The sequence below is a fragment of the Myxocyprinus asiaticus genome, chromosome 46, assembly GCF_019703515.2.
Source record: "Myxocyprinus asiaticus isolate MX2 ecotype Aquarium Trade chromosome 46, UBuf_Myxa_2, whole genome shotgun sequence".
Taxonomy (NCBI): Eukaryota; Metazoa; Chordata; class Actinopteri; order Cypriniformes; family Catostomidae; genus Myxocyprinus; species Myxocyprinus asiaticus.
In genome coordinates, this window is record NC_059389.1 from 28839169 (window position 1) to 28862169 (window position 23001).

The 23001-nt window shown below is 38.2% G+C and overlaps 1 protein-coding gene across 6 annotated transcripts in view; it reads right to left on the reverse strand.

Annotated features, from left to right (window-relative positions):
* LOC127436275 (kinesin-like protein KIF21A) overlaps positions 1-23001 on the reverse strand; it is a 292925-nt gene that overhangs the window by 259422 nt on the left and 10502 nt on the right. For all 6 annotated transcript variants that reach the window (XR_007896360.1, XM_051690327.1, XM_051690326.1 and 3 more), the window contains exons 2-5: positions 9781-10003; positions 7036-7218; positions 1842-1991; positions 1630-1764 (exon numbers count right to left, since the gene is read on the reverse strand). Coding sequence is in view for 5 of the 6 variants with exons in the window: in XM_051690326.1 (XP_051546286.1) it covers positions 1630-1764; positions 1842-1991; positions 7036-7218; positions 9781-10003 (691 nt within the window). In the remaining variant the exon portion in view is untranslated. The remainder of the gene's footprint in view (positions 1-1629; positions 1765-1841; positions 1992-7035; positions 7219-9780; positions 10004-23001) is intronic.

The following is a 23001-nucleotide window of genomic DNA, read 5'->3' on the forward strand; positions in this document are numbered from 1 at the left end:
TGTGTCCTCACAACAAACAGCATAGCGGAGAGGTACACTTGGACTGATGAAGAGACTCGAGTTTTCCTCAGTTTATTTAAAGACAACGACATTACCTTTATTCTTGATGGAAGTTTTTCCAAACTTTTATGGACTGCGCGTTCACGTGTCGGTCAAGATTATGACATCTTTTACCAAAACGCCCGGTAAAAATTTTAAATTCATCCCCGTGTGATGCTGGTAAAAAAACAAAAACAACTGTGAATAGTGAGTTGTTTAAGTTCTCCGAGTGTCTGAAGTGGATGTTGGCCAATTACAAGACACCAGAAAAAACGTGCTTCTTTTTTATTGTATTGCAATAACAGACACAAGTTTTCAGAACAGAAAAACAAAAAGAGAAATACCATTCAGTGCCAAGGGGATTAAACAAAAGTGCCAAAAGGAGGGAGTAATTAGCTTAAATGAAATAAAAGAAATCATAACAAGTGTACAGAGACAGATAAATAAATAAGAGTTACTCTATATGGGGGCATGTTATACCAAAAGATATATAAAGACAATCAAATTCGTTCACACATTCCATGTTTTGATGGCTTTTTGTTGGAAAATGTGGACAGAGTTTTAATGTAAATTCAAACATCTCTTTGAATAATAACGCTGGCTGTTGAGTATTGACAAATGCATGTGTGTCTTAATCATTTCATGCTATCGAGTGTTTATTTACACATGTATAAAAATAATAAATGAGCGCATTTTCATCTGGTTAGAAAAATTTGAAAAGGACATAAGCACGTAATTGTGTGATTTGAGCAGAGTGAAGAGGATTGTTGAAGTTTTTATGTGTTGTTCGGACACCGCAGCCCCACATTTCACAAGATACTTTCTGCAGGGACAAATAAGATTGTATAATGTGAACGGACCGTAAAGAAGGATTACAGGCTCAATAATGCCAATAATTTCTTCTAATAATCCCAAATACAGACAAGCATACTTCTCCATTTCAACATTGTCTTCTGACATTTCCTACTTTTGCAATTATGTGAAATGAAAATGACAGAATGCTGGGCAATTTCAATAAATTACCTCAATACTCTATCCATTTTACACAAAGTTGGGGACATCTGGGACACGAAAGGTACACAGTTTGCGATATACACAAAATACTGTATAAAAATGCCCCAAGGGCACATTTACTTAGCGCTGAACCAAAACTTATGCGACAGTGTTTTTTTTTTCTTAAGAATGATTCATGACACACAACATTTTATCTGTAAAAGGTCATTTGAATGGAAACGAGCAGGAGACAGCAATTTTCCTTAACATATTTTTTATGCATTTTCACATTGTCGATAACAGAATAGCGCAAAGAGTGGATGGAAACTTCCACAGAACAACTAAAACGAAATAAAAAAATCTAAACTATGATAACTTTGTCACTATTTTATGTGATTTTCATTTCTTTGTAAATGCATTTATGCCACATTAAAAAAAAATATTGTGTAAATGTACCTTTTTATTCCATACCTTTGATACTTTGCATAGTAAACAGAAAAAGTAGCGTGGAGAAAAGCAAAAATTAATTTATGATAATTCACGTGTCTTGGGTCTTAACTGGCGACATGTTCCAGAATAACTCAAGACGGTACTTACGTTTTCTCCAGGTGCACAAACTCGCACTTGGCAGATGTGTATGGTGAAGATGGCGTGTGAGCGTGAACTCTGTACGTTCATTTGTGTGCTGGCGGTGGTGCGAGAGAGAGCGCCAAGCTTCAGACACTGCATCATCTACAACACACACATGAAAAACATGTCAGTACAGTCAGTACTTGCACTCAAACACAGGAAGAATCTGTGATACTCACTTCTGTCTCTGAGCAGACTGTGCGTGTGGTCACCCCGACAGTGTAGATGCTGCCGTTAGCGTCCTCATGGATTTTAATGTGAGATTTCTGTTTCCTCATCTCCATATCACGAGTGGTGTCAAAGAGATCCAACACCTCTTCATTATACAACTGAACATACACACAGACAGAAAAAGATCACACTACTTCCATACTGTAGCAACATTTACAAAAACATATCAGTCACTGAAACAGTGATCATATCAGTATCAGCCAATATTTGCACATTTTTAAATAATGATATCAGTCTGGTTAAGCCCATGCAGAAACAGATAATATCAGGGCTTTTTTCTGATTCAAACGTTTTTACAAAAGTCTTATAATTCTATATAATGCTTCTGTTTAATATAATATAATGTAATGTAATGTAATATAATATAATATAAAAGGATAAGCAGGTATAGAAAATGGATGGATGGATATATTATTACAAAAATAAGCAGCTAAAGAAAATGGTTCAATAGATAGATAATATAATATAAAATAAAATAATATATAAAATATATTAATATAATAGAACAAAAGGAAAAACAGTGTAGATTGGAAATAGAGAATGAATGAATGGATATACAGTTGAAGTGAGACGTTTTCGTACATGTTAGCCAAATACATTTCAGCTCAGTTTTTCACAAGTCCTGACATTTAATCATAGAATACATTCCCTGTCTTAGGTCAGTTAGGATCGCTACTTTATTTTAAGAATGTGAAATGACAGAATAGTAGTAGAGAGAATTACTTATTTCAGCTTTCATTTCATTCATCACATTCCCAGTGGGTCAGAAGTTTACATACACTTTGTTAGTATTTGGTAGCATTGCCTTTAAATTGTTTAACTTGGGTCAAACGTTTTGGGTAGACTTCCACAAGCTTCTCACAATAAGTTGCTGAAACTTTGGCTCTTTCCTCCAGACAGAACTGGTTTAACTGAGTCAGGTTTGTAGGCCTTCTTGCTCACACACGCTTTTTCAGTTCTGCCCACAACTGTTTTCTATCGGATTGAGGTCAAGGCTTTATGATGGCCACTCCAATACCTTGATTTTGTTCTCCTTAAACCATTTTGCCACAATTTTGGAGGTATCTTGGGGTCATTGTCCATTTGGAAGACCCATTTGCGACCGAGCTTTAACTTCCTGGCTGATGTCATGAGATGTTGCTTCAATATATCCACATAATTTTCCTTCCTCATGATGCCATCTATTTTGTGAAGTGCACCAGTCCCTCCTGCAGCAAAGCATCCCCACAACATGATACTGCCATTCCCATGCTTCACGGTTGGGATGGTACTCTTCGGCTTGCAAGAATGGTTTTTATACTTGCGTACTATTGTTTGTACAGATGAACGTGGTACTTTCAGGCATTTGGAAATTGCTTCCAAGGATAAACCAGACTAGTGGAGGGCCACAATTTTTTTTTTCTGAGGTCTAGGCTGATTTATTTTGATTTTCCCATCATGTCAAGCAAAGAGGCACTGAGTTTGAAGGTAGGCCTTAAAATATGTCCACAGGTACACCTCCAATTGACTCTAATTAGCCTATCAGAAGCTAATTGGCTAATTGCCTAAAGGCTTGACATCATTTTCTGGAATTTTTCAAGCTGCTTAAAGGCACAGTTAACTGTGATATAGTCAATTAAAAGTGAAACAATTTGTCTGTAAACAATTGTTGGAAAAATTACTTGTGTCATGCATAAACGTCTTGCCAAAACCTCCTGGTTACTTGCGTAACCTCCATTCCTTGATGGAGGGAACAAGACGTTGTGTCGATGTAGTGACACTAGGGGTCACTCTTGGGAGCCCGAGACACCTCTGGTCTTTGATAAAAGGCCAATGAAAATTGGCGAGTGGTATTTGCATACCACTCCCCTGGACATATGGGTATAAAAGGAGCTGGTATGCAACCACTCATTCATGTTTTATGCTGAGGAGCCGAGACAAGGTCTGGCCATTTCAGTGGGTAGTTCAGCGTTGTGGCAGGAGGGACACAACGTCTCGTTCCCTCCATCAGGGAACGGAGGTTACGCAAGTAACCAGGACGTTCCCTATCTGTCACTCACTCGACGTTGTGTCCATGTAGTGACACTAGGGGTCCCTATACAAAATGCCGCAACTGGCTGAACTGTGTTACATGAACTGGTGGTGTGTGACGGGCAGACAACTGTGTGCCTTGTAGCCAGCACACCAGGCTGACACGTAACCTCCCCCAACACTGTTATGAGTGTTGAACGGCCCTTTGGGACAAGTCGACTACCCAAAAGATAGAGACAGGCTAGCCCAGTTGTGGCCTCTTATCCCCCTTTTTTTCTCCACTCCCTAAAAAAAAGGGGGATTATCTGACTGGGCTGACCAGGTCTAGTCAGGGGGGGGTCCACAGAGACCACATCTCGCCCAGAGAGAGGGGGGTATTTAAGTGGAAATACGTCACATGGTCTTGCCGAGCTATGTCGGAAGTATGCCATGTGAAGGAGTCCCATGGTAGGTCCTACCCTACGGGGGAGGAGTTACTACAAGCATGGAGACTGGGGCAGTGGGGCCTCTGCCCAAGGAAGACGCAGTTTGCCAACAGGGAAACGAATTAGCGGAAGATATACGTCGCATGGGGTTACCTACGGGGAACCGCCACATGCGGAGCACCTACTCCAGTACAGGGCTTTAGTTAGCACGTGTACTGAGCCGGCAGTGAGTCTCTCTGAAAACTTGACTGTCACAGGGCTCGGAGAAAGTCAACCAGGGAACACAGTTTGTGAACACTACTGGGAGTTAACGGCGCACGTCTTCAGCTCAGGGGAGGTGAAAGGCGCTATGTGCAAGCGATACACCCAGCCGGCTGTCCCGGACTTACCTACTTGCCACTACACGGGACGAAACCGGTTCCACCTGGAGGTTGTAGAACCTCGCAAAGGTGTTGGGTGTTGCACAGCCAATGTCTGTTAGAGAGGTGCCCCTGGTCAAGGCCCAGGAGGCCGCTACACCCCTGGTAGAATGAGCTCGTAGCCCTACCGGGGGCGGCACGTCCTGGGCATGATATGCCACAGTTATGGCGTCAATGAGCCAGTGGGCGATCCTCTGCTTGGAGACAACGCTTCCTTTCCGCTGTCCACCAAAGCAGACAAAGAGCTGCTCAGAGACTCTAAAGCTCTGCATGCGATCCAAATAGATGCGTAAAGCGTGCACTGGACACAGCAACGTCAGGGCTGGGTCTGCCTCCTCCTGGGGCAGAGCTTGCAGGTTCACCACCTGATCCCTAAAAGGGGTCGTGGGAACCTTGGGCACATAGCCCGGTCGGGGTCTCAGGATCATGTTAGAGTAGCCCAGACCGAACTCTAGGCACGTTTCGCTGACAGAGAACGCTTGCAGGTCTCCTACCCTCTTGATGGAAGCGAGCGCAGTCAGGAGGGCAGTCTTCAAAGAGAGTGCCTAAAGCTCAATTGAATGTAAAGGCTCAAAGGGGGCTCTCTGTAGACCCTGAAGAACTACAGAGAGGTCCCATGAGGGAACGAGGCACAGTCTGGAGGGATTCAGCCTCCTGGCGCCAATCAGGATCCTGATGATCAGGTCGTGCTTCCCTAAGGACTTACTGTTCACTGTGTCATGGTGTGCCACTATAGCGGCTACATACACCTTCAAGGTGGAAGGGGACAGCCGCCCTTCCAACCTCTCCTGCAGGAAGGAAAGCACCGATCCGACTGCGCATTTCTAGGGGTCTTCCCGTCGGGAAGAACACCACTTAGCGAACAAACGCCACTTAAAGGCATACAGGCACCTCGTAGAGGGGACCCTAGCCTGAGTGATCGTGTCTACCACCGCAGGTGATAGACCACTTAGGTCTTCCGCGTCCCGTCCAGGGGCCAGACAGGGAGATTCCAGAGGTCTGGTCGCGGGTGCCAGATGGTGCCATGGTGAGTACATGATCCATCCACGAATGCTGTCTCCGCGTGGGTCGCGCCCAGATACAAAAGACAGCGATCGTGACCGTCCGAATTTGAAAGGAAACGACCGCAACCAGGAATAAAACACAAACGGAAAGGCATCTTTAAAAAGATGCGTCTTTAAAAAGACGTTCCGTGTGTGTCGCTCTTTTAGAGAAATATACTCTTTTAGAAAAATATACTCTCTTTTTCTGCCGAAATGCCCAGGGGCGTTCTCTGCAGTGCACCAGTGCAGAGGAGGGAGAAGCCGCTGAAATGCACCGCCAGATCCAGCAGAGGTGAATGAACAGTCAGCTCAGTAAACATCGATTGTTCGGCTCCGAAGAGAAAATCTGAATGAGTGGTTGCATACCAGCTCCTTTTATACCCGTATGTCCGGGGGAGTGGTATGTAAATACCACTCTCCAATTTTCATTGGCCTTTTATCAAAGACCAGTGGTGTCTTGGGCTCCCAAGAGTGACCCCTAGTGTCACTACATCGACACATCGTCGAGTCAGTGACAGATAGGGAACTATAGTTTGCTAATATGAAATCTGTGGATTGGTTAAAAAATTAGTTTAGGACCATTAGGACTTAAGTGTATGTAAACATCTGACACCAACTGTATAATCTATTATAATTTAATATAATATAAAACACTATATTATAAAATGACATGTGGGTATATTAAATTGATGCATAAATAACATAATATAATATAATATAAAAGGATAAGTGGGTATAGAAAATGGATTGACAGATATATAATAATATAATATAATATAAAAGGATAAGCGAGTATAGAAAATGGATGGATGGATAGATAATAATATAATAAAGGATAAGCAGATATAGAAAATGGATGAATGGCTATATAATATAATAAAATATAATTGAAATGGATAAGCATGTATAGAAAATAGATGGATGGATGGATAATATAATATAATAAAAATAAGTGGGTATTAAAAATGGATCAATGGATAGATAATATAATGTAATACAAAAGGATAAGCGTGTATAGAAAATAGATAGATGGATGGATATATAATATAATATAATATAATATAATATAAAGAGATTGGTTAAAGTAATCAGTAAATAACAATAATCTAAAAATGGTCAAATACTGCCTGATTAATTAGCCATCCTGGTATATAAGTTTTAATCAGTTTAAATGCAACCAAGTTTTTATTAGAACTAAAATCAAGTTTAAAGGTGCAACATAAACATCCACAAAAGCACCAGTACCTCCAGGAACTGTGCACTGATCTTGAACTCTGGGGCGGGTCGGCCCTGATCTGCTGCTGTCTGTTGTCTCTGTTCGATGCCTTTAAACAGATGACTGACTGCTCGCGGGATGATGCCCAGCTCTTCATCTGATATAGTCATGTCAAACCCTGTGCCCATCGTATATGTCTTCCCTGACCCTGTCTGAGATACAACACAAACATCTGATCTGTGTGTCCACATTCAAAAGAGATATTCAATTCTCTTAGTAATGAAAGCTTATTATGTACAGAATATGATTAAAAAATAAAACAAGTTGTATGTTTCAACAGAAGTGCAGATTCAATCCAACTGAAAATACTTTGATTGCTTAGCAACCGTTCCTGTAATGATGAGTCAACAGAGTTGAGATCCAAGTGCAGCTTTTAATAACAATAAACTTAGTAATTCAGACAGGCAGGGGTAAATCACCAGCAGCAGTCCTATCAAAGGCAGTCCAGAGGGGTATTCAATAAACAGGCAAGAGATCGGGGCAGGTGGCAGACAATCACAGGTTATATCCAGGTAAAACAAGGCAGTAATAGTAGGCAGGCAGCAACAGATCAAAGACAGGGTAAACAGTCCAGGATAACACACAGGTAATTCAACAAACTCAGAAAACACTCAGAAATGTTAGCCTGGTCAAAACAAGACTTCACAATGACAGCGAGTGAGGGTGAGACTTAAATAGTGAATTGGAAACAGGTGAAGAGGTAATCACTGACAGGTACGGGGATTATGGGAAATGGAGTCCAGAGAGTTAAAGTCAAACCCCAGGTGATGGAGCCCTCTGGTGGTGAGTCGGGAGGAACAACAAAGGCAGGAATCATGACAGTTCCAGAGCACTGATGTGATGTCATAATATTTTGAAAAGTAGAAATGATTTAACTTAACGCTGAAGTATGTCATTTCTGTGACACTAGCGGCACCAAACTAATTGCAAAAATAAACAATGTTTTCAAAACAGCTTTCTGAATACGCTCTCCATCTGCTGTTGGTCATACAAAGAGTTAGTCCCGCCCCCAACTCACGCCATTGGTTGAGTGACGCTGTTGGGGCGGTTCAAGTGGGTCGCTCTAAACAAACAGGAATTTTTATAGTGCCACAGAGACGAATTGTTTACAGTTTTTGAGAAATGTAACCTACAAATGGCTTACTTATATTTATTTCTGCATATTAAGCTGGGATAGATGAAAGCTACATCAGCTTTAAAGAAACAGTTAACTAAAAAATGAAAAATATGTCATTTGTCAGTTGAAAATCTTGACTTCCGGCATCCTTTGCATGTTTGCGACTGCATGAGAGAAGCTTATTCACAATGACTCATGCTTAAGCGCGTTGACTTGTTTACTCGAGAACTTGCGTTGTTTTTGCTACAAACAGAAGCATAACACTTTCCACAACAGAGAAGAACTAAGTACACTCTTTGTTGCTTTTTTCTGGTGGTAGACATCGTCTTTCATTCCAAACTGACTTCTGACTTTCTGGATATAGCAAAAATAAAGCAAAACAATTTGTCAGGCAAACAAATGAACGTTCCAAGTTTAAGCGGAAGCCATTTTAAAGAGCTTCTCTCACACACTTAGCTCACAAAAGAAAGCTATAATGCAAGTATGACTCTTTTGGGTCCTTTTTACGTCTAAAATGAGACATTATCACCTGCCATTGTATGAAGAAAGAAAAGTCTAGGTTTGGAATGACATGAGGATGAGTAAATTATTACAGACATTTCATGTTTGGGTGAACTATTCCTTTAATTAAATCGATTACGCTAGACCAAGTGCACCAAGGTCAGAAATTAACCAGGACTTGGGGCAAAAATGCCACCAAAATTGACAAAATGCCCCAGATATTTTAAAAGGTCCCTGTAGTGAATTCCACTGTTTTGTTTTATCTGTTATCAAACATTTGATATATTCCAGAATATTTTGGTCTAGTTATGATTTTTACACTCTGTAGTGCCATTTCAAATAATTGATTTATTTGAGGTATTGGACATAAATTACTTAGTTTACTTAACTCCACATGGCACAAGCTGATAGGTACTTTGACGTTGACATGTAAATTGTTAACCAATCAACTGTCCCTTTTTAACCATTTAAATTGCCTTGTTACATGTAAGCTGGGTTCATTGCAGCGCATTATGAGTTTTCTCACTGAAACCCTCCTCCTCACCAGCACCACAGGTCTAGACCTGCTTCAAAGGGATTGTTTGTATGTCTAATTGTTAATTGTGCAGCTGTAGCATGTCATACATGCTTGACTGTATGTTTAGCAGTAGCAAGTCTCTGTAGCAGCATAAACAGGCCTAGTCCGCCGAGACCAAACCAAAGATTATTCAGAGAGTTGTGATTAATTAATAGCTAATTCACATTCACACATAAACATCATCTCATATTTAATATTACACCTGAACAAATCTTTATTAATACAGTGTATTGCAAAGTGTGCTGCATGTGTATTTGGTGTGGTGGAATTTGATCTGTCTGTCTGTCTGTTGGATGAGTAAGACTGTTGATATAAATGAGGATTAACACCGTGACAGCGAGAGACAGACAGATATCAGTGCTGTGTGCTGGTGTTGGACTGTAAGTCGGCCATGAAATGCAGGTCACAGCGAAAGCTGGCTACAGATCATGAAAAATGCTGGTTTTATTACATACACATGCATATCATATAAGACTCAGTGAAAATGAACACAGCTAACACACACACACACACACACACCTGTCCGTATGCGAAGATTGTGGCATTGTAACCCTCAAAACACCCTTCGATGAGTTTCTCAGTGCAGTTGGCATAGATGCTGTCCTGCGTTGAGTCCATGTCAAACACATAATCGTACGTGAAGGCTTTATCCTTTCCCAAAACCACTTGCGGCTCGCCTGGCATCACAAACGTACAGATGTGACATCCTTCAATCTTCTCCTTTGCCAGCTGAGGACGAATCCTGCAAGACACACACAGATATTAAATATAGTAGAAAATAAATGCATGTTATCACACTAATATCACTGTGAATCTACTGATGTCTTTCTTGACAAAGTGAAAATGAATCACCTAAAATAATCGTGTAATTACTGGGTGTTGCACTGCACAAAGGAAATTGTCTAGCAACAAAATTTAACACTTGGGGAATGAAACGTCTGTTAATTTGTCCTAAAAAAAATGTACTCAAATGCAGAAAAAGATACAGAGAAGAACTGAAACATACTAGCGTTCTAACTACACAAGCTCAATTTCATATGGTTGTGCTCAGAAATGTGTCAGAATGCAATTCTTAACATGTTGCATACTCTGTGTTGCCACAGGGGACGCTATAAAAGACATTAGCTCAAAATGTCTTCAGAATGTCTCTGTTTTCTCTTTCAGGTCAATACTGTCATGGCGACAGTTTGAAGAGAAACGTGTCAAGCATGATAGTTAAAGTGAGTTAAATTGTTGACATGGGAATGCACGCTTGCAATACGTTCAGCCTGATCTCATTAAATTGCATGACTGTGGCAACATTTTTGCAGTATCATTTTGCCCAACAGAATTTAGAGTAAATTATTTTTAGAAAAGTTTTCTGAAGTTGAAGCAAAGTTGAATACTTTGGGGTTTTGTTGAAATCAACAAACTTAAGTATTAGCAATAGTAACGTACAGTGATGCTTGCTTAGCAAACACCACTAACAAGAACCACTGATGTGAGCAGAGAATTTTAGTGGTGCACCTGACAGCAGAGGCTGAGCTCTGAGAGACGCTTTTGTTCAGAGTACAATTCACTAACAGCAGCACAGAGACACTATTGTGTGTGTCTGACACTGGATCTGCACTAAACACAAGAAAACACAAGAAAGAGAGACAGAGAGAGAGAGAGATGGATAGGCGGGTGATGGACAGATGAGCAGAGAACCAATAACAAGGGTCTGGTTAGATCTAGTCTACAGAGTGTCTTTTTTACAGTATATGTTACAATACCCTTTCCTATCCCAGTTTAAAATGTAGAAATAACTGTAAGTAAGTAATTTGTAGTTTGATTCCCCTGAAAGGCATAAGTGTAATTACTCTCTGGCGCTTTCAAAACATTCCTCTGTTTGTTTGAGCATTCCAAACACCCCGACACAGCACCATTAACTCAACCAATGATGTAAAGCTGGGTTTACACCGTATAGCATACAGTACTGTATGTATCGTATAACAATGTGTCCTAACCAGACTCGACGCCACGCGATAATTTTCCAGCGACAAGCAATCTGTCTGTTCACACTAGATGCGATGTGACACTTTGATATTCATTCACTAAAAATGAGGATAATTGACAATGAAATGTATCACAGTTGAAACAGTCTGTTTATTGAACGCAACTCATTTTCAGGCTGAAGCTGCTTATGGGCATACTTTTTCTACAGAAAACCCTGAGGGGACAAATACACAATCACATAAATACACAGGACAAAGTTACTTTATAAATCATGTCCAAATTCAGTCTGTTACCATTGTTTACGTTAATGCTGTACTTCCGTTGTTATTTCGCCAATCTCCACATGACAAGGAAGCAAAGAGAAAGTCAGAATGAGCCGGTATATCATTCCTCTGCCGTTCTGAACCGGTGTGTGTGTGACAGAGCTCCGACTGAAGACAGTAAGACCTCAAGCACAACATTCGGTAGATGTGTGACACCATCGGCCAAAATCAAATTGTTCTGAACCAGCTAGTGAGATTCAGACTTTAAAAACCTGTTACAAGAATAATTTTCAACCCATTTGTTGACTGGGTTGCCCAGCACAATGCCACAAAAACAGAAACCATTTAAATAATAGAATCCCCTGGGGCCTGGGTAGCTCAGTGAGTACTGACGCTGACTACCACCCCTGGAGTCACGAGTTCGAATCCAGGGCGTGCTGAGTGACTCCAGCCAGGTCTCCTAAGCAACCAAATTGGCCCGGTTGCTAAGGAGGGTAGAGTCACATGGGGTAACCTCCTCGTGGTCACTATAATGTGGTTCTCGCTCTCGGTGGGGCGTGTGGTGAGTTGTGCGTGGATGCCACAGTGGATGGTGTGAAGCCTCCACGCGCTATGTCTCCGCGGTCCCTTGACGGGTCAGAGGTTAAAGGTTAACTGATAGTTTGACGGCACCAAGTACGTGTGTGTCATCTAAAACAAAATTAGCTCAAAATTATCTTCAACATCACCAATGTATCAAACAGTTAAATGTGATCCAGTCAGGAAACTGGTTTATAAAGAAGATTGCTGGTCATAAATCTGCATCAGTTTAATAGTATATAATATAGACATTTACTCAGTTTACAGACTATTGTTTAATATATGAATTCTTTCATTATAATAAACCAATTAAAACAATTATTAAAGCTTCAATTATTGAGAGCAGAATGAGTTTTCAGAGTTTCCTTCTGAAATAAGTTGTGTATAGACGAGTCTTTACCCGTCATGTTCATGTCCCTGAGGCAGCTTCATACAGTCTGTATAAATCATTACAGTGTGATGTCCAGACAGAATCCACTCCCTACAGCTCATCTTCTGTTCTAACACATTTACGACTAAAGGGTGGGTTTTTCCGGCCAAAATTCCAACCTTGACTATTATACTGTGGATGAAAAAGATGCAAACTGGCATAATACAATACAAGGATTTTCTTGGATTTGAGTGTGTATGATAAAAGATGTCAACGTTCAAAAAACAATCAAATCTATTAATAATATTCACAATTATTATCAAAAATTACAATTAATAACATTACACCACTATTCATTAGCACTGGGTAAAAAATACTGATTTTCTGATTAATCGCCATCTCCATTTGTACGATTTCGGTATCAATTCGTAAAATCCCAAGATCAATCTTGTATTTTTACTTAAACTTTTCAGTTTGGTTGTGTTGATTATTATATCTGTGGCTTATGGCTTTGAAAATATACATGCAAACCAGTAAGAAAGAAAAAAATGATTTAGTTAGATTTCATGAAAGGTATGGAGAATCTTGCAGTATGCAGGAATCACTGTACCATAGGTCTCTCTCTCTCTCTCTCTCTCTCTCTCTCTCTCTTCATTACTGATAGTGAGGGAGAGTGTGGCATTCCTGCTGTGTGAGAATCTAGGCCACTACTAGATCTACTGTGTTTAACCTAAATCCCTCATTAACATGCACTCATGTGAGTTTACACTACACAGTCTAGTGTAGACAGATTGTGCAAAAATCATCTCATCTGTATTTATATTCTGCAAAAACAATAATTCCTTGATCAGTTTACTGACAGAACAAGGTCATGTCTGTTAGCACAGTCTCTAATGGCACAGCCTTTAAAATGCCCCGTGTTGCTATCTGCACAACTGTATTTGGTTTTACTCCATTATAGTTGGTAAAGGTTCAATCATACTAGATTTTGTTCCATTCGCTTTCATTCATACATATGCAAACCCAGGAGAATGAGCATGCAAGTATACACATAAAAGTATCATCTTTTGTTGTGTATTAAAGTTTAATACACAGCGGAAATTCTTAACCTAGAAGAACTCGGCGTTGATGATTGGTTTAAACTAGGGCTGTATTAAAATACAGTATGTGAGCACAGAGAGCAGGAGAGAAGCACACAGATGTAAAGGGCTGACACAAGGCAGAATACAAATACGACGTGATGACATCATGAATATGCTAATTCTCAGTGTTGCCAACTACTTTCAATGAAAAGTTGTTGTCTCTTTGTATGACTTTCGCTCTATGTGGAAAACAAATGCGGGGTTGAGGAAACGGGAGCGGTAGGGAAGAAAATCTCTGCGGGCAGAGAGCGGGCAAACGTAGAGTAAAATTTCATACTCGTTGATTTTATAACTGCGACGTCATCTGACAAAATCACCATACACATCAGTTGAAGACAACGGCTGTGCTGTGATTTCAGCTATATTTACATGTAAAATGATCACTCGGAGTTAAAGTTAGAAGTGACAGAATGTCTTATTTTTTCTCTCGCACAGCGCAGTCTTCGTCTGTGTAACAGAAAAATAATGGTCAAATTAAATTATTTAAATTAAAACAAAGGAGGAGCAAACCATACAGATTATTGATTGGTCCTTGGCAACTCTGTTTGCACATGCGCAGCTCATTCATGTCTGTGTCAGCTGCCGTGCGGTCAACTGAATGTGCTGCTCCTCTCTGCCACTCACTGAATAGAGTAGACGCAGACCTCACGCTCGCGGGGCAGTACTGGCAACTTTTCTATGGAAAGTTGCTAAGGTTTGTCCAAAAAGTCACTAGATTTGTCGCTAGGTGCTTTTTAGAAGAAAAAAAGTCACTAAAGGGGTCTGAAAAGTCGCTAAATCTAGGGACAAAGTCGCTAAGTTGGCAACATTGCTAAACTGCCTGCTCTAAATATTGTATAATTTTATTCACATTTATTTTACCTTATAACTTTTTTTTTCTTGAATTCATTAATTAATAAAATAAAAAAGATATCCGCATTGGATTTTTCTGGATATTTTCTGACAACTCCCGTCCACATTTCATGGAATCACCACGCGCTCCCGCCTTCAACTCGGAAATTTAATCTCACACCGCAAGGAACAACCTGCGGGAACACACCTCTACGTGTCCCGTCACAATGAAGTGAAGAAGCCAGTAATCTCTTCTATCCCAAACAGACAAAAACTGTAATGCTGTAAACTTCTGCATATTTCACCATCTTATTCTGGCCAAGAACCATTCATTCATTCAGATATTAAATGTCTGACTACTTTCCCAAGTGATGTTTTGGGGTGTGTATAACATCGATGTGTGCATCATAAGTATTTTTTTTAAAAATGCAGGGATAGCTAGTTTACTTAAAACTATCTGCCTCAAACATAGTTTTTAAAAATGTTTAAAAGATACAATGCCACATTGCCATGAACCTTGTAAACTTTTGCATGCTCTTTACTATTATCATTTGTCGGAGTTACAATTAAATTAATACACCTATCAGTTTTTTAATTAGCAGAAAGTTGTCTTCATATAGCCTATATTTACTTCCTTTTAGAATGTAATGCAATGCATTCAGTCTTATTTCATAGTATGTCTCTTAAGAAAATATGACAAATTAAAAAAAATTGGGAGATCAGGAAAACACTTTTAATATCAAATTAAGTAAGTTGTTTTTAAAGCACTGGTTTAATCAAATTACCTTTGGCAGTCCAAACATATGGCTAAATTGAGTATCCTACACAAAACTGAAATCCATGCACATTCTTTATGTGTAGGCCTATGATAAGAATAAGAAATATCTTCAATATCTTCTTTATTGTCTCAAAATAAAACAACAGCCTACTTAATAGTATTATGTCACGCCACAGTAGCGTCATCTCTCCAACTCCAAAACTCCACAAAACTGAAGAAAAAATAAAAAACTACCGTGCTCATATTAGCAGTGTCCATTACATTTATACAGTTTAAAGAGACACTACATACATAAACAATTATACTGAAAAGTACAAAATGTCAAAAATAAATGCTATTTGGAGTCTTCTGTGTTTTGCAGTATTAACATTTAATAACTTAATCAATTACTTAGGTAAGGAACAATCGCAAGTGTACCACCCATAGAATGTCTATGGGACCGCTGCTTTATGCTAAGTTGTACGCTCCCCTATGTAGAAGGGTTCTGGAACTAGGAAGTGTAATCAAACTTGAAATGATGATCGCCACGGAGACTGCACATGTCAATATTTATAGTGAAAGTTGAGTTACATATTGGTCTGTTCTCACCCAAAACCATTTTGATTGCTTCAGAAGACATGGATTAAATGACTGGAGTTTTATGGATACATTTTATGCTGCCTTTATGTGCTTTTTGAAGCTTCAAAGTTCTGGCCACCATTCACTTGTATTGTAAGGAACTACAGAGCTGAAATATTCTTCTGAAATCTTTGTTTGTGTTCTGCTGAATAAAGAAAGTCGTACACATCTGAGATGACATGAGGGTGAGTAAAAGATTTTAATTTTGGGGAGAACTATCCTTTTAAGGGTTGCTGTCTGTTTGTGAAGTGCTGAATTGTCACCTAGAATCACTTGTTATTGTAACTTCATTAAAGCTTTTTGCATTGGAATACTTGTTTAGCTATTTTTATAGATATTCAGCCTAATTATTATAATTTTATTTTTTTTTTTTCCTTTTTCACCCAATTTGGAATGCCCAATTCCCAATGTGCATTTAAGTCCTCGTGGTCACGTAGTGATTTGCCTCAATCCAGGTGGCGGAGGACGAATCCCAGCTGCCTCCGCATCTGAGACCATCAACCGGCGCATCTTATCATGTGGCTTGTTGAGGGCGTTGCCACGGAGACATAGCGCGCGTAGAGGCTTCACGCCATCCACCGCGGCAACCATGCTCGACTCACCACACGCCCCACCGAGAACGAACCACATTATAGCGATCACGAGGAGGTTACCCCATGTGACTCTACCCTCCCTAGCAACCGGGCCAATTTGGTTGCTTAGGAGATCTGGCTGGAGTCACTCAGCACGCCCTGGGATTTGAACTAGCGAACTCCAGGGGTGGTAGCCAGCGTCTTTTACCACTGAGCTACCCTGGCCCCCCTATTCAGCCTAATTATTTACATAATTAAACATAATTTTTTGCAGAAAGATGAATTTCAAACAATCACATTTTATTTAATTACTGTCGTTCATCTGAAGCGTGCTCACAATATTTAGTAATCACAAATTCATCTGTAAGTTGAGGTGCACATTAGACTTAATACTTATATTTGTATGGATGACCACGTAGTAACAATGCTTTTTTATTTACTTTTTATTTATGACCTGTTTATCCATTCATTTATCTATTTAATGCATCTCCTTTCTGTTTTAGATGACATGTTTATCTTAGTATTAATATACAGTCTATGGTATAGCCTATTCTTGACTCATAATTCAACAAAAGATGTGAAACATTTTGTTTATCATAAACAGCAAACAACTTGAGCATGTAGTGCTGTTTTTCTATCTCCTGTTTACATAGTGCAAAGGTGCATTTAAGCCACGCGCTCGCAGATGTGCAACTCGCGCGAGTGATCAAAACGCTTTAATAAAAAATTTTGTTTAATCAAATACAGTACATACTGTACAGCTTTAATCAAATGCAAATATAATACTTTTCAACAATATACTGTGTATATATATATATATATATATATATTATTTTTGATTATTTTTGGAGCTTTACAGTATTAATGAAAACATTAAATGAAAACAATCTGATTACCTGATTCATGGCTGAATCACAACGTGCTGATATTCAGTACACTTGCTTATTTGATATTGCTTACAGGTAATAATATGAATAATATAACCATTTAATATTATATTATTGTTACTTTGAGTTTTATTGCAACTGCTTTGAATATTACACTTTTATACAGTAGTAATATTTTTCTGTTGTAATGTCTTCAGTTTCACACAATCAGTTAAATAAAGCTCTTATTTCAGCGGGACTTTTATTTTGAAAGATCTATGAAGTTCTTCCTGTTTCTGAAGGGTTCGTTACATCAAGCTTCCCGCAACTCGCGAGCTGAGTTCATTTGAGAGTTCACAGCCGTTTATACGTTCAACACAATGATCTGTGACTACAGATGGATACTACTGGACACACTGCATGAAAATCAAGCATTAGTAGTGTGTGTTGCATTTGTGTGTGTGTTCTTGCCTGTGTGTGTTGCGTTTGTGTGTGTGTGCGAAGGAGACACTTATCTTATTCATACTGTGGCGCCCATATAGAGCCTTTTTTATTATTATTTTCAAATGGTCTTTGATTTTCTCAAAACTCTCACATTACATTACATTTTGCTAATGGCAGCATACTTTAATATGGTACAGAATTTAACAACAAGATGATATCGTACCATTTAAAATTTTTTGGTATCGCGATATTTCGTTAGTATCGGTACACCACACAACCCTAGTGTGAATGTCAAATGCCCAGAGTCAATGTGACAAAGTGATGGAAATGTTTCAATTTCTCAACTTGTATTTGTTGTTTGTAGTTTTATTGTCATGTACAAAAATATGATATTATGTATTTTTTTATTGAAGATGCCATATTAATTTAACATAATTTTTAGCAAAGGCCTTCACCTAATATCAGAGAGCACTTCTGAAGTTCTGGCCATCAATATCATCAGAGCGACGACAAGTGGAAGTCAAAGGGGACATTTGACTTCAAAACAATGGCACAAACAATGTCATAAAAGGTACATATTTTTCTATTATTTCTGCATTGCATCAAGGCTTTTAAGACACTAAATAATGGTTAATTTCTGTTTGCAGTGGCTCTGGAGTGCAGCATTACTAGTTTGACCATCTTCATACAGATAAAACACAACACTCCTATTCATGTAAGTTTTAATATGTAATTTAGAGAGATACCAATTTCTTTGTTTTTAATTAATCTGCATACTGACAACAGGTCTATGAAATGTTTCACATACTTACAGGGATCAGCACATCCATCCTCAACCTGATCTTTCATATGGTGTCCAGACCCCTCAGAGGGTGCAGAGAGTCAGAATCAAACTGAAGACATAGATTTGGCTGAAGCGAAGTTTTGTTTAATTTGTTATATCAAAAAGACCTTACTCATTTTCTCAGACCAGTGGCAGCAAAATGATTCTGTATCTGCCCCAGTGCTAAAATTGTTTAACAGCTTTCCATAGGTAATTTGTTTTTATTTATTTTTACTTAATTTTTTACTTGTTTATTAATCTTTCTTATGGTTATAATGTTAACTTATTGTTAATGTTAAATGATTTAATGTTAATGATACTTATATAAATAGTATTGCTACTAATGAACATTTAGCTTATTATTACGTACTCTCATAACTATTGCATTATGAATTATGTTATTTATTGCTTGTGTTGTTGTAAATTCAAACTATTAAAAATGCTTTACTTAATAATACTTAAATGTCTTTTATATGGTTATTTCACTTTCTTAATGATATAGTAAATGAACTGTTCAATCTGCATATCCATTAAACATTCTTCTGGTAGTAAAACAAAAAAATACATGTAAAAACTAAACAAAAACCAAATGTTACGGTTACATTTTGGGAAATGTGTAAAATACAGTAAAAATGTAAACAACTTTACAGAACAACCTGTACATTTTACAGTTTAAAACTTGTAATTTACATGACCACGCTGGCACTGTAAAAAAAATAAAAAAAAATAATCTGTTACATTTACAGTAAAAAAAATGTCATAAACTTGATATTAACCTTCTGAAATTGTAAACATCTGCTTTTTACTTTATAAGGTATTGTTAATCACCGTAGTAATTACAGAAGAGCACATGATGACATAAAGTTCATCAACAGTGGCCCTTCCAGAAGAAATGACCAATAAACATGTAGAGACAGTGCTCAGTGTCACTCACACAAACACTAAACAACATCAGTGTAACATGTGAAATTAAAATAATGCAGTAAACATGAAGTAAACTACATCAGATATAACAGTGAGCACCCCAAAGTACATAACTAAAAATAAGAAGAAACATAACTATTCCCATAAAATATAATGATATGTAATGAGTCACACAGGGAATTCTGGGAACGCCCGATTAAATTTTTTACCGTAATTTTAACAAAAATATACTACGAATACCTATACTCTTTTGTTAAACATAATATACATTTTAACCGTTAATTATGTGGGAAAATCATACTTTTTTACAACGAAATATGTCATTTTTACAACATTTTATTGTAAAACTACATGTATTGTCTTTTGAAATATATTACAATTTCTTACTGTATATTTTACAGTTAATACTCATTAATCATTTTTACAGCCTTTTACCATTAAAATTACAGACATTTTTTACAGTGTGTATTCTGTATCAAGCATCGCAGTATTAACTGTATTAAGTTTAAGTGTAACTTTGCGGTTGTGCTGCAGGTTACTCCAGAGAGCACTCATAGATCTACTACAATTTTCAAGAAGCACTACACTTTCGATGCTTTTTGGGAAATGGTCGGTTATTATCAGATGATTTGTATGATCGTTTCTACAATCAACTTTAGATGCTTTTGGTAAATGCAGCCCTTGTCTGTTCCAGCAAATTATGTTTTACATTCGGTTCTGTCTGTGCTTTATTTAGCATGTAATCTCATGACCTTCAATTTGATGTTAATCAATAAACTAGAGTGATAGAGAAGTGTTAATTATGGTGCCAAAAACTTAATAAGTTCCTCATAAAAGACTAAAACTGGGTTGGTCAGTCATTCGTGACACAGATGGGTACAGAATATGTTAAAGCTCTCTTAGTCTGTTTTTGGCACTGACAGAGCAGACAGACAGCATACTAAAAACAGCAGAGAGACGGCTATGACATTTTGCATTATTCAGTGCATTATTCTGCCGTACAAACACACTGAAGACTCACTGAACAATAAAATCTCTAATGACGAAAGGGGTCCATATCACACATTTTTCTTATTTTTTTAAATTGTGACTCTTTCATGTGAATATGGTTTGAGGTTAAGTGAATTATACAGGTTTGCACTACTAGTTAGCATTGTCCTGAGTGAGCTTTATGGACTGGAGTTTCGCAGACGGAGTGTGAGAGAGACCGAGCCTTTGCGTGACATGACACAGCTATTGATGAAGTGCAGTGAGGCGGGACGGCTTTTCACAGCACGAGTATGTGAGTGCGCATACACATCCACAGCCTGTGTGAGAGCCAAGAGACGAGAATGGCTGTTTAATTCAGTCCCACCGGCCTCCAGGGATCCACTCAAGAGAGAACCCATCCTAAATACAGCACAAGATATAATGGGAGTAAACACGATACCCACTGGACCCAGATGCATGGTAGGAAATAGCAGATTAAACTAGCACTGGATCCGTCTAAAATAATCATCCTGTTCTTCTCTGTCTTGGCAGTTTATCAAATGTTTCAAGTGAAAACACAGAGAAAGAGATGACATTTGGACAGAGGGTAACATGTACGTTGGGTAAAACTAACGGCGCAGACACCATCATTACAGCAAGAGGGAGTGTTTCTTGTTCTTGAAATAGTTGGGGTCAAGATTGTGACTGTGACTGTGTTCCATGTCAAATCAACCAAATTTTAGAAACTTCCCCAGCAGAAATGTTTGATTTTGTTAATACTTTTTCTAAATAAAGTTCCAGAAATGGGGATAACTTGGGACCATCCCACCAAGTTTGGAATCTCCACGATTTATGGTCTCTTACGCCCAGACACTTTTAGGGCAGAAAAAGAAAATCAGTACAAATACAGTTGAGTTTCAGCACCTTTGATGTTTACACCCCTAATGATACATTCCAGAGCTTTGCTTTCTGAAATCCATTGAACTAACTGAAGAGCCACATGTGTGGTTTATTCTGAATAATGCTGTATTTTTGGATATCAAAGAAACCACTGATTTAGTTAAACCTGCAGCTCCAGGACAACTTTTGTGACAACCGTCACAACAAGCACAAAAAGGGCAGTAAGTGCAGAAATCTTAATGAAAGTTCTTAAAAGAATAGTTCACCCCAAAATTTTAATTCTCTCATAATTTCCTCACCCTCATGCCATCCTGGATGTGTATGACTTTCTTTCTTCGGCAGAACACAAATGAGGATTTTTAGAAGAATTTCTCAACTCTGTAGGTCCAGACAATGCAAGTGAATGGGTGCCAATATTTTGAAGCTCCAAAAATCACATAGGTCTGCATAAAAGTAATCTATAAGACTCCAATGATTAAATCAATGTCTTCAGAAGCTATATGATAGGTGTGGGTGAGAAACAGATCGATATTTAAGCTATTTTTTACTATAAATTCTTCTCACTGCTCAGTCAATCGCCACTTTAACTTTCACATTCTTCTACTTGTGTTTTTGGTGATTCACATTCTTCATGCATACGCCCTCTAATGGCAGGAAGAAGAATTTCTAGCAAAAATTTACTTAAATAATTATTTGTTTCTCACCCACACCTATCATATCACTTATGAAGATATAGATTTAACCACTGGAGTCTTATGGATGACTTTTATGCTGCTTTTATGTGCTTTTTGGAGCTTAAAACTTTTGGCACCCATTCACTTGCATTGTATGGACCTACAGAGCTGATAGTTCTTATAAAAATTTGCACTTTTGTTCTGCAGAAGAAATAGTCATGCACATCTGGGATGGCATAAGGGTGAGTAAATGATGAGAGAATTTTCATTTTTGGGGGAACTATTCCTTTAATATCAACTGACAATTAATGCATCACATATCGGTACACTGAAAACCTTAATAAGTTAGCAGAATTCAAAAATGTGAGGCAATCAGTTACATAAGATTTTTTAAGTTAATAAACTCCCAAGTTTAATTTGATAGAACTTTCAGGTTTTGATTTTGTACTACAAATACATGTTAATTTATCTTAACTTAAAAATATTGAGTAAGCTAACTAATACATTTAAATAGCACTTAACATTAAATGTAATTATTTGGCTAAATTTAAAATTACCATGTAAGCTCAACTTATATACTTCAAGTAGAGGGAACCTTCCTAGCTATTACAAGCAAGAACTAGCTAGTACAGTGAATGCTAATTGGAAACACTATGCTTTGATTAGCATAGCAATTGCTCAACGAGTAAAGCAATATACATTAGAACAATCTTAAATTTTACCTGTCCTCAATCTAAGCTCAAAATCCACTATGGTAACCCATGGTACCACCCCCCCCCCACCAAAAAAACTTTAACATAACAAAAAGTACCCCCCTTTACATTCATCTTGCACAAAGACACAATATATAACACTTAATTTTAACATTTACTCTCCCTGTCGAGTGCCATGCAAAGCATACTGGGGAATCGAAATTACCTTGCCCAATTTCAGTTCAATTTAAGTTCCTGTAAATTTAAAGACAAGTTCAATAAACTCAACACAATAAAACAATTCAGGTAACTCAAAAG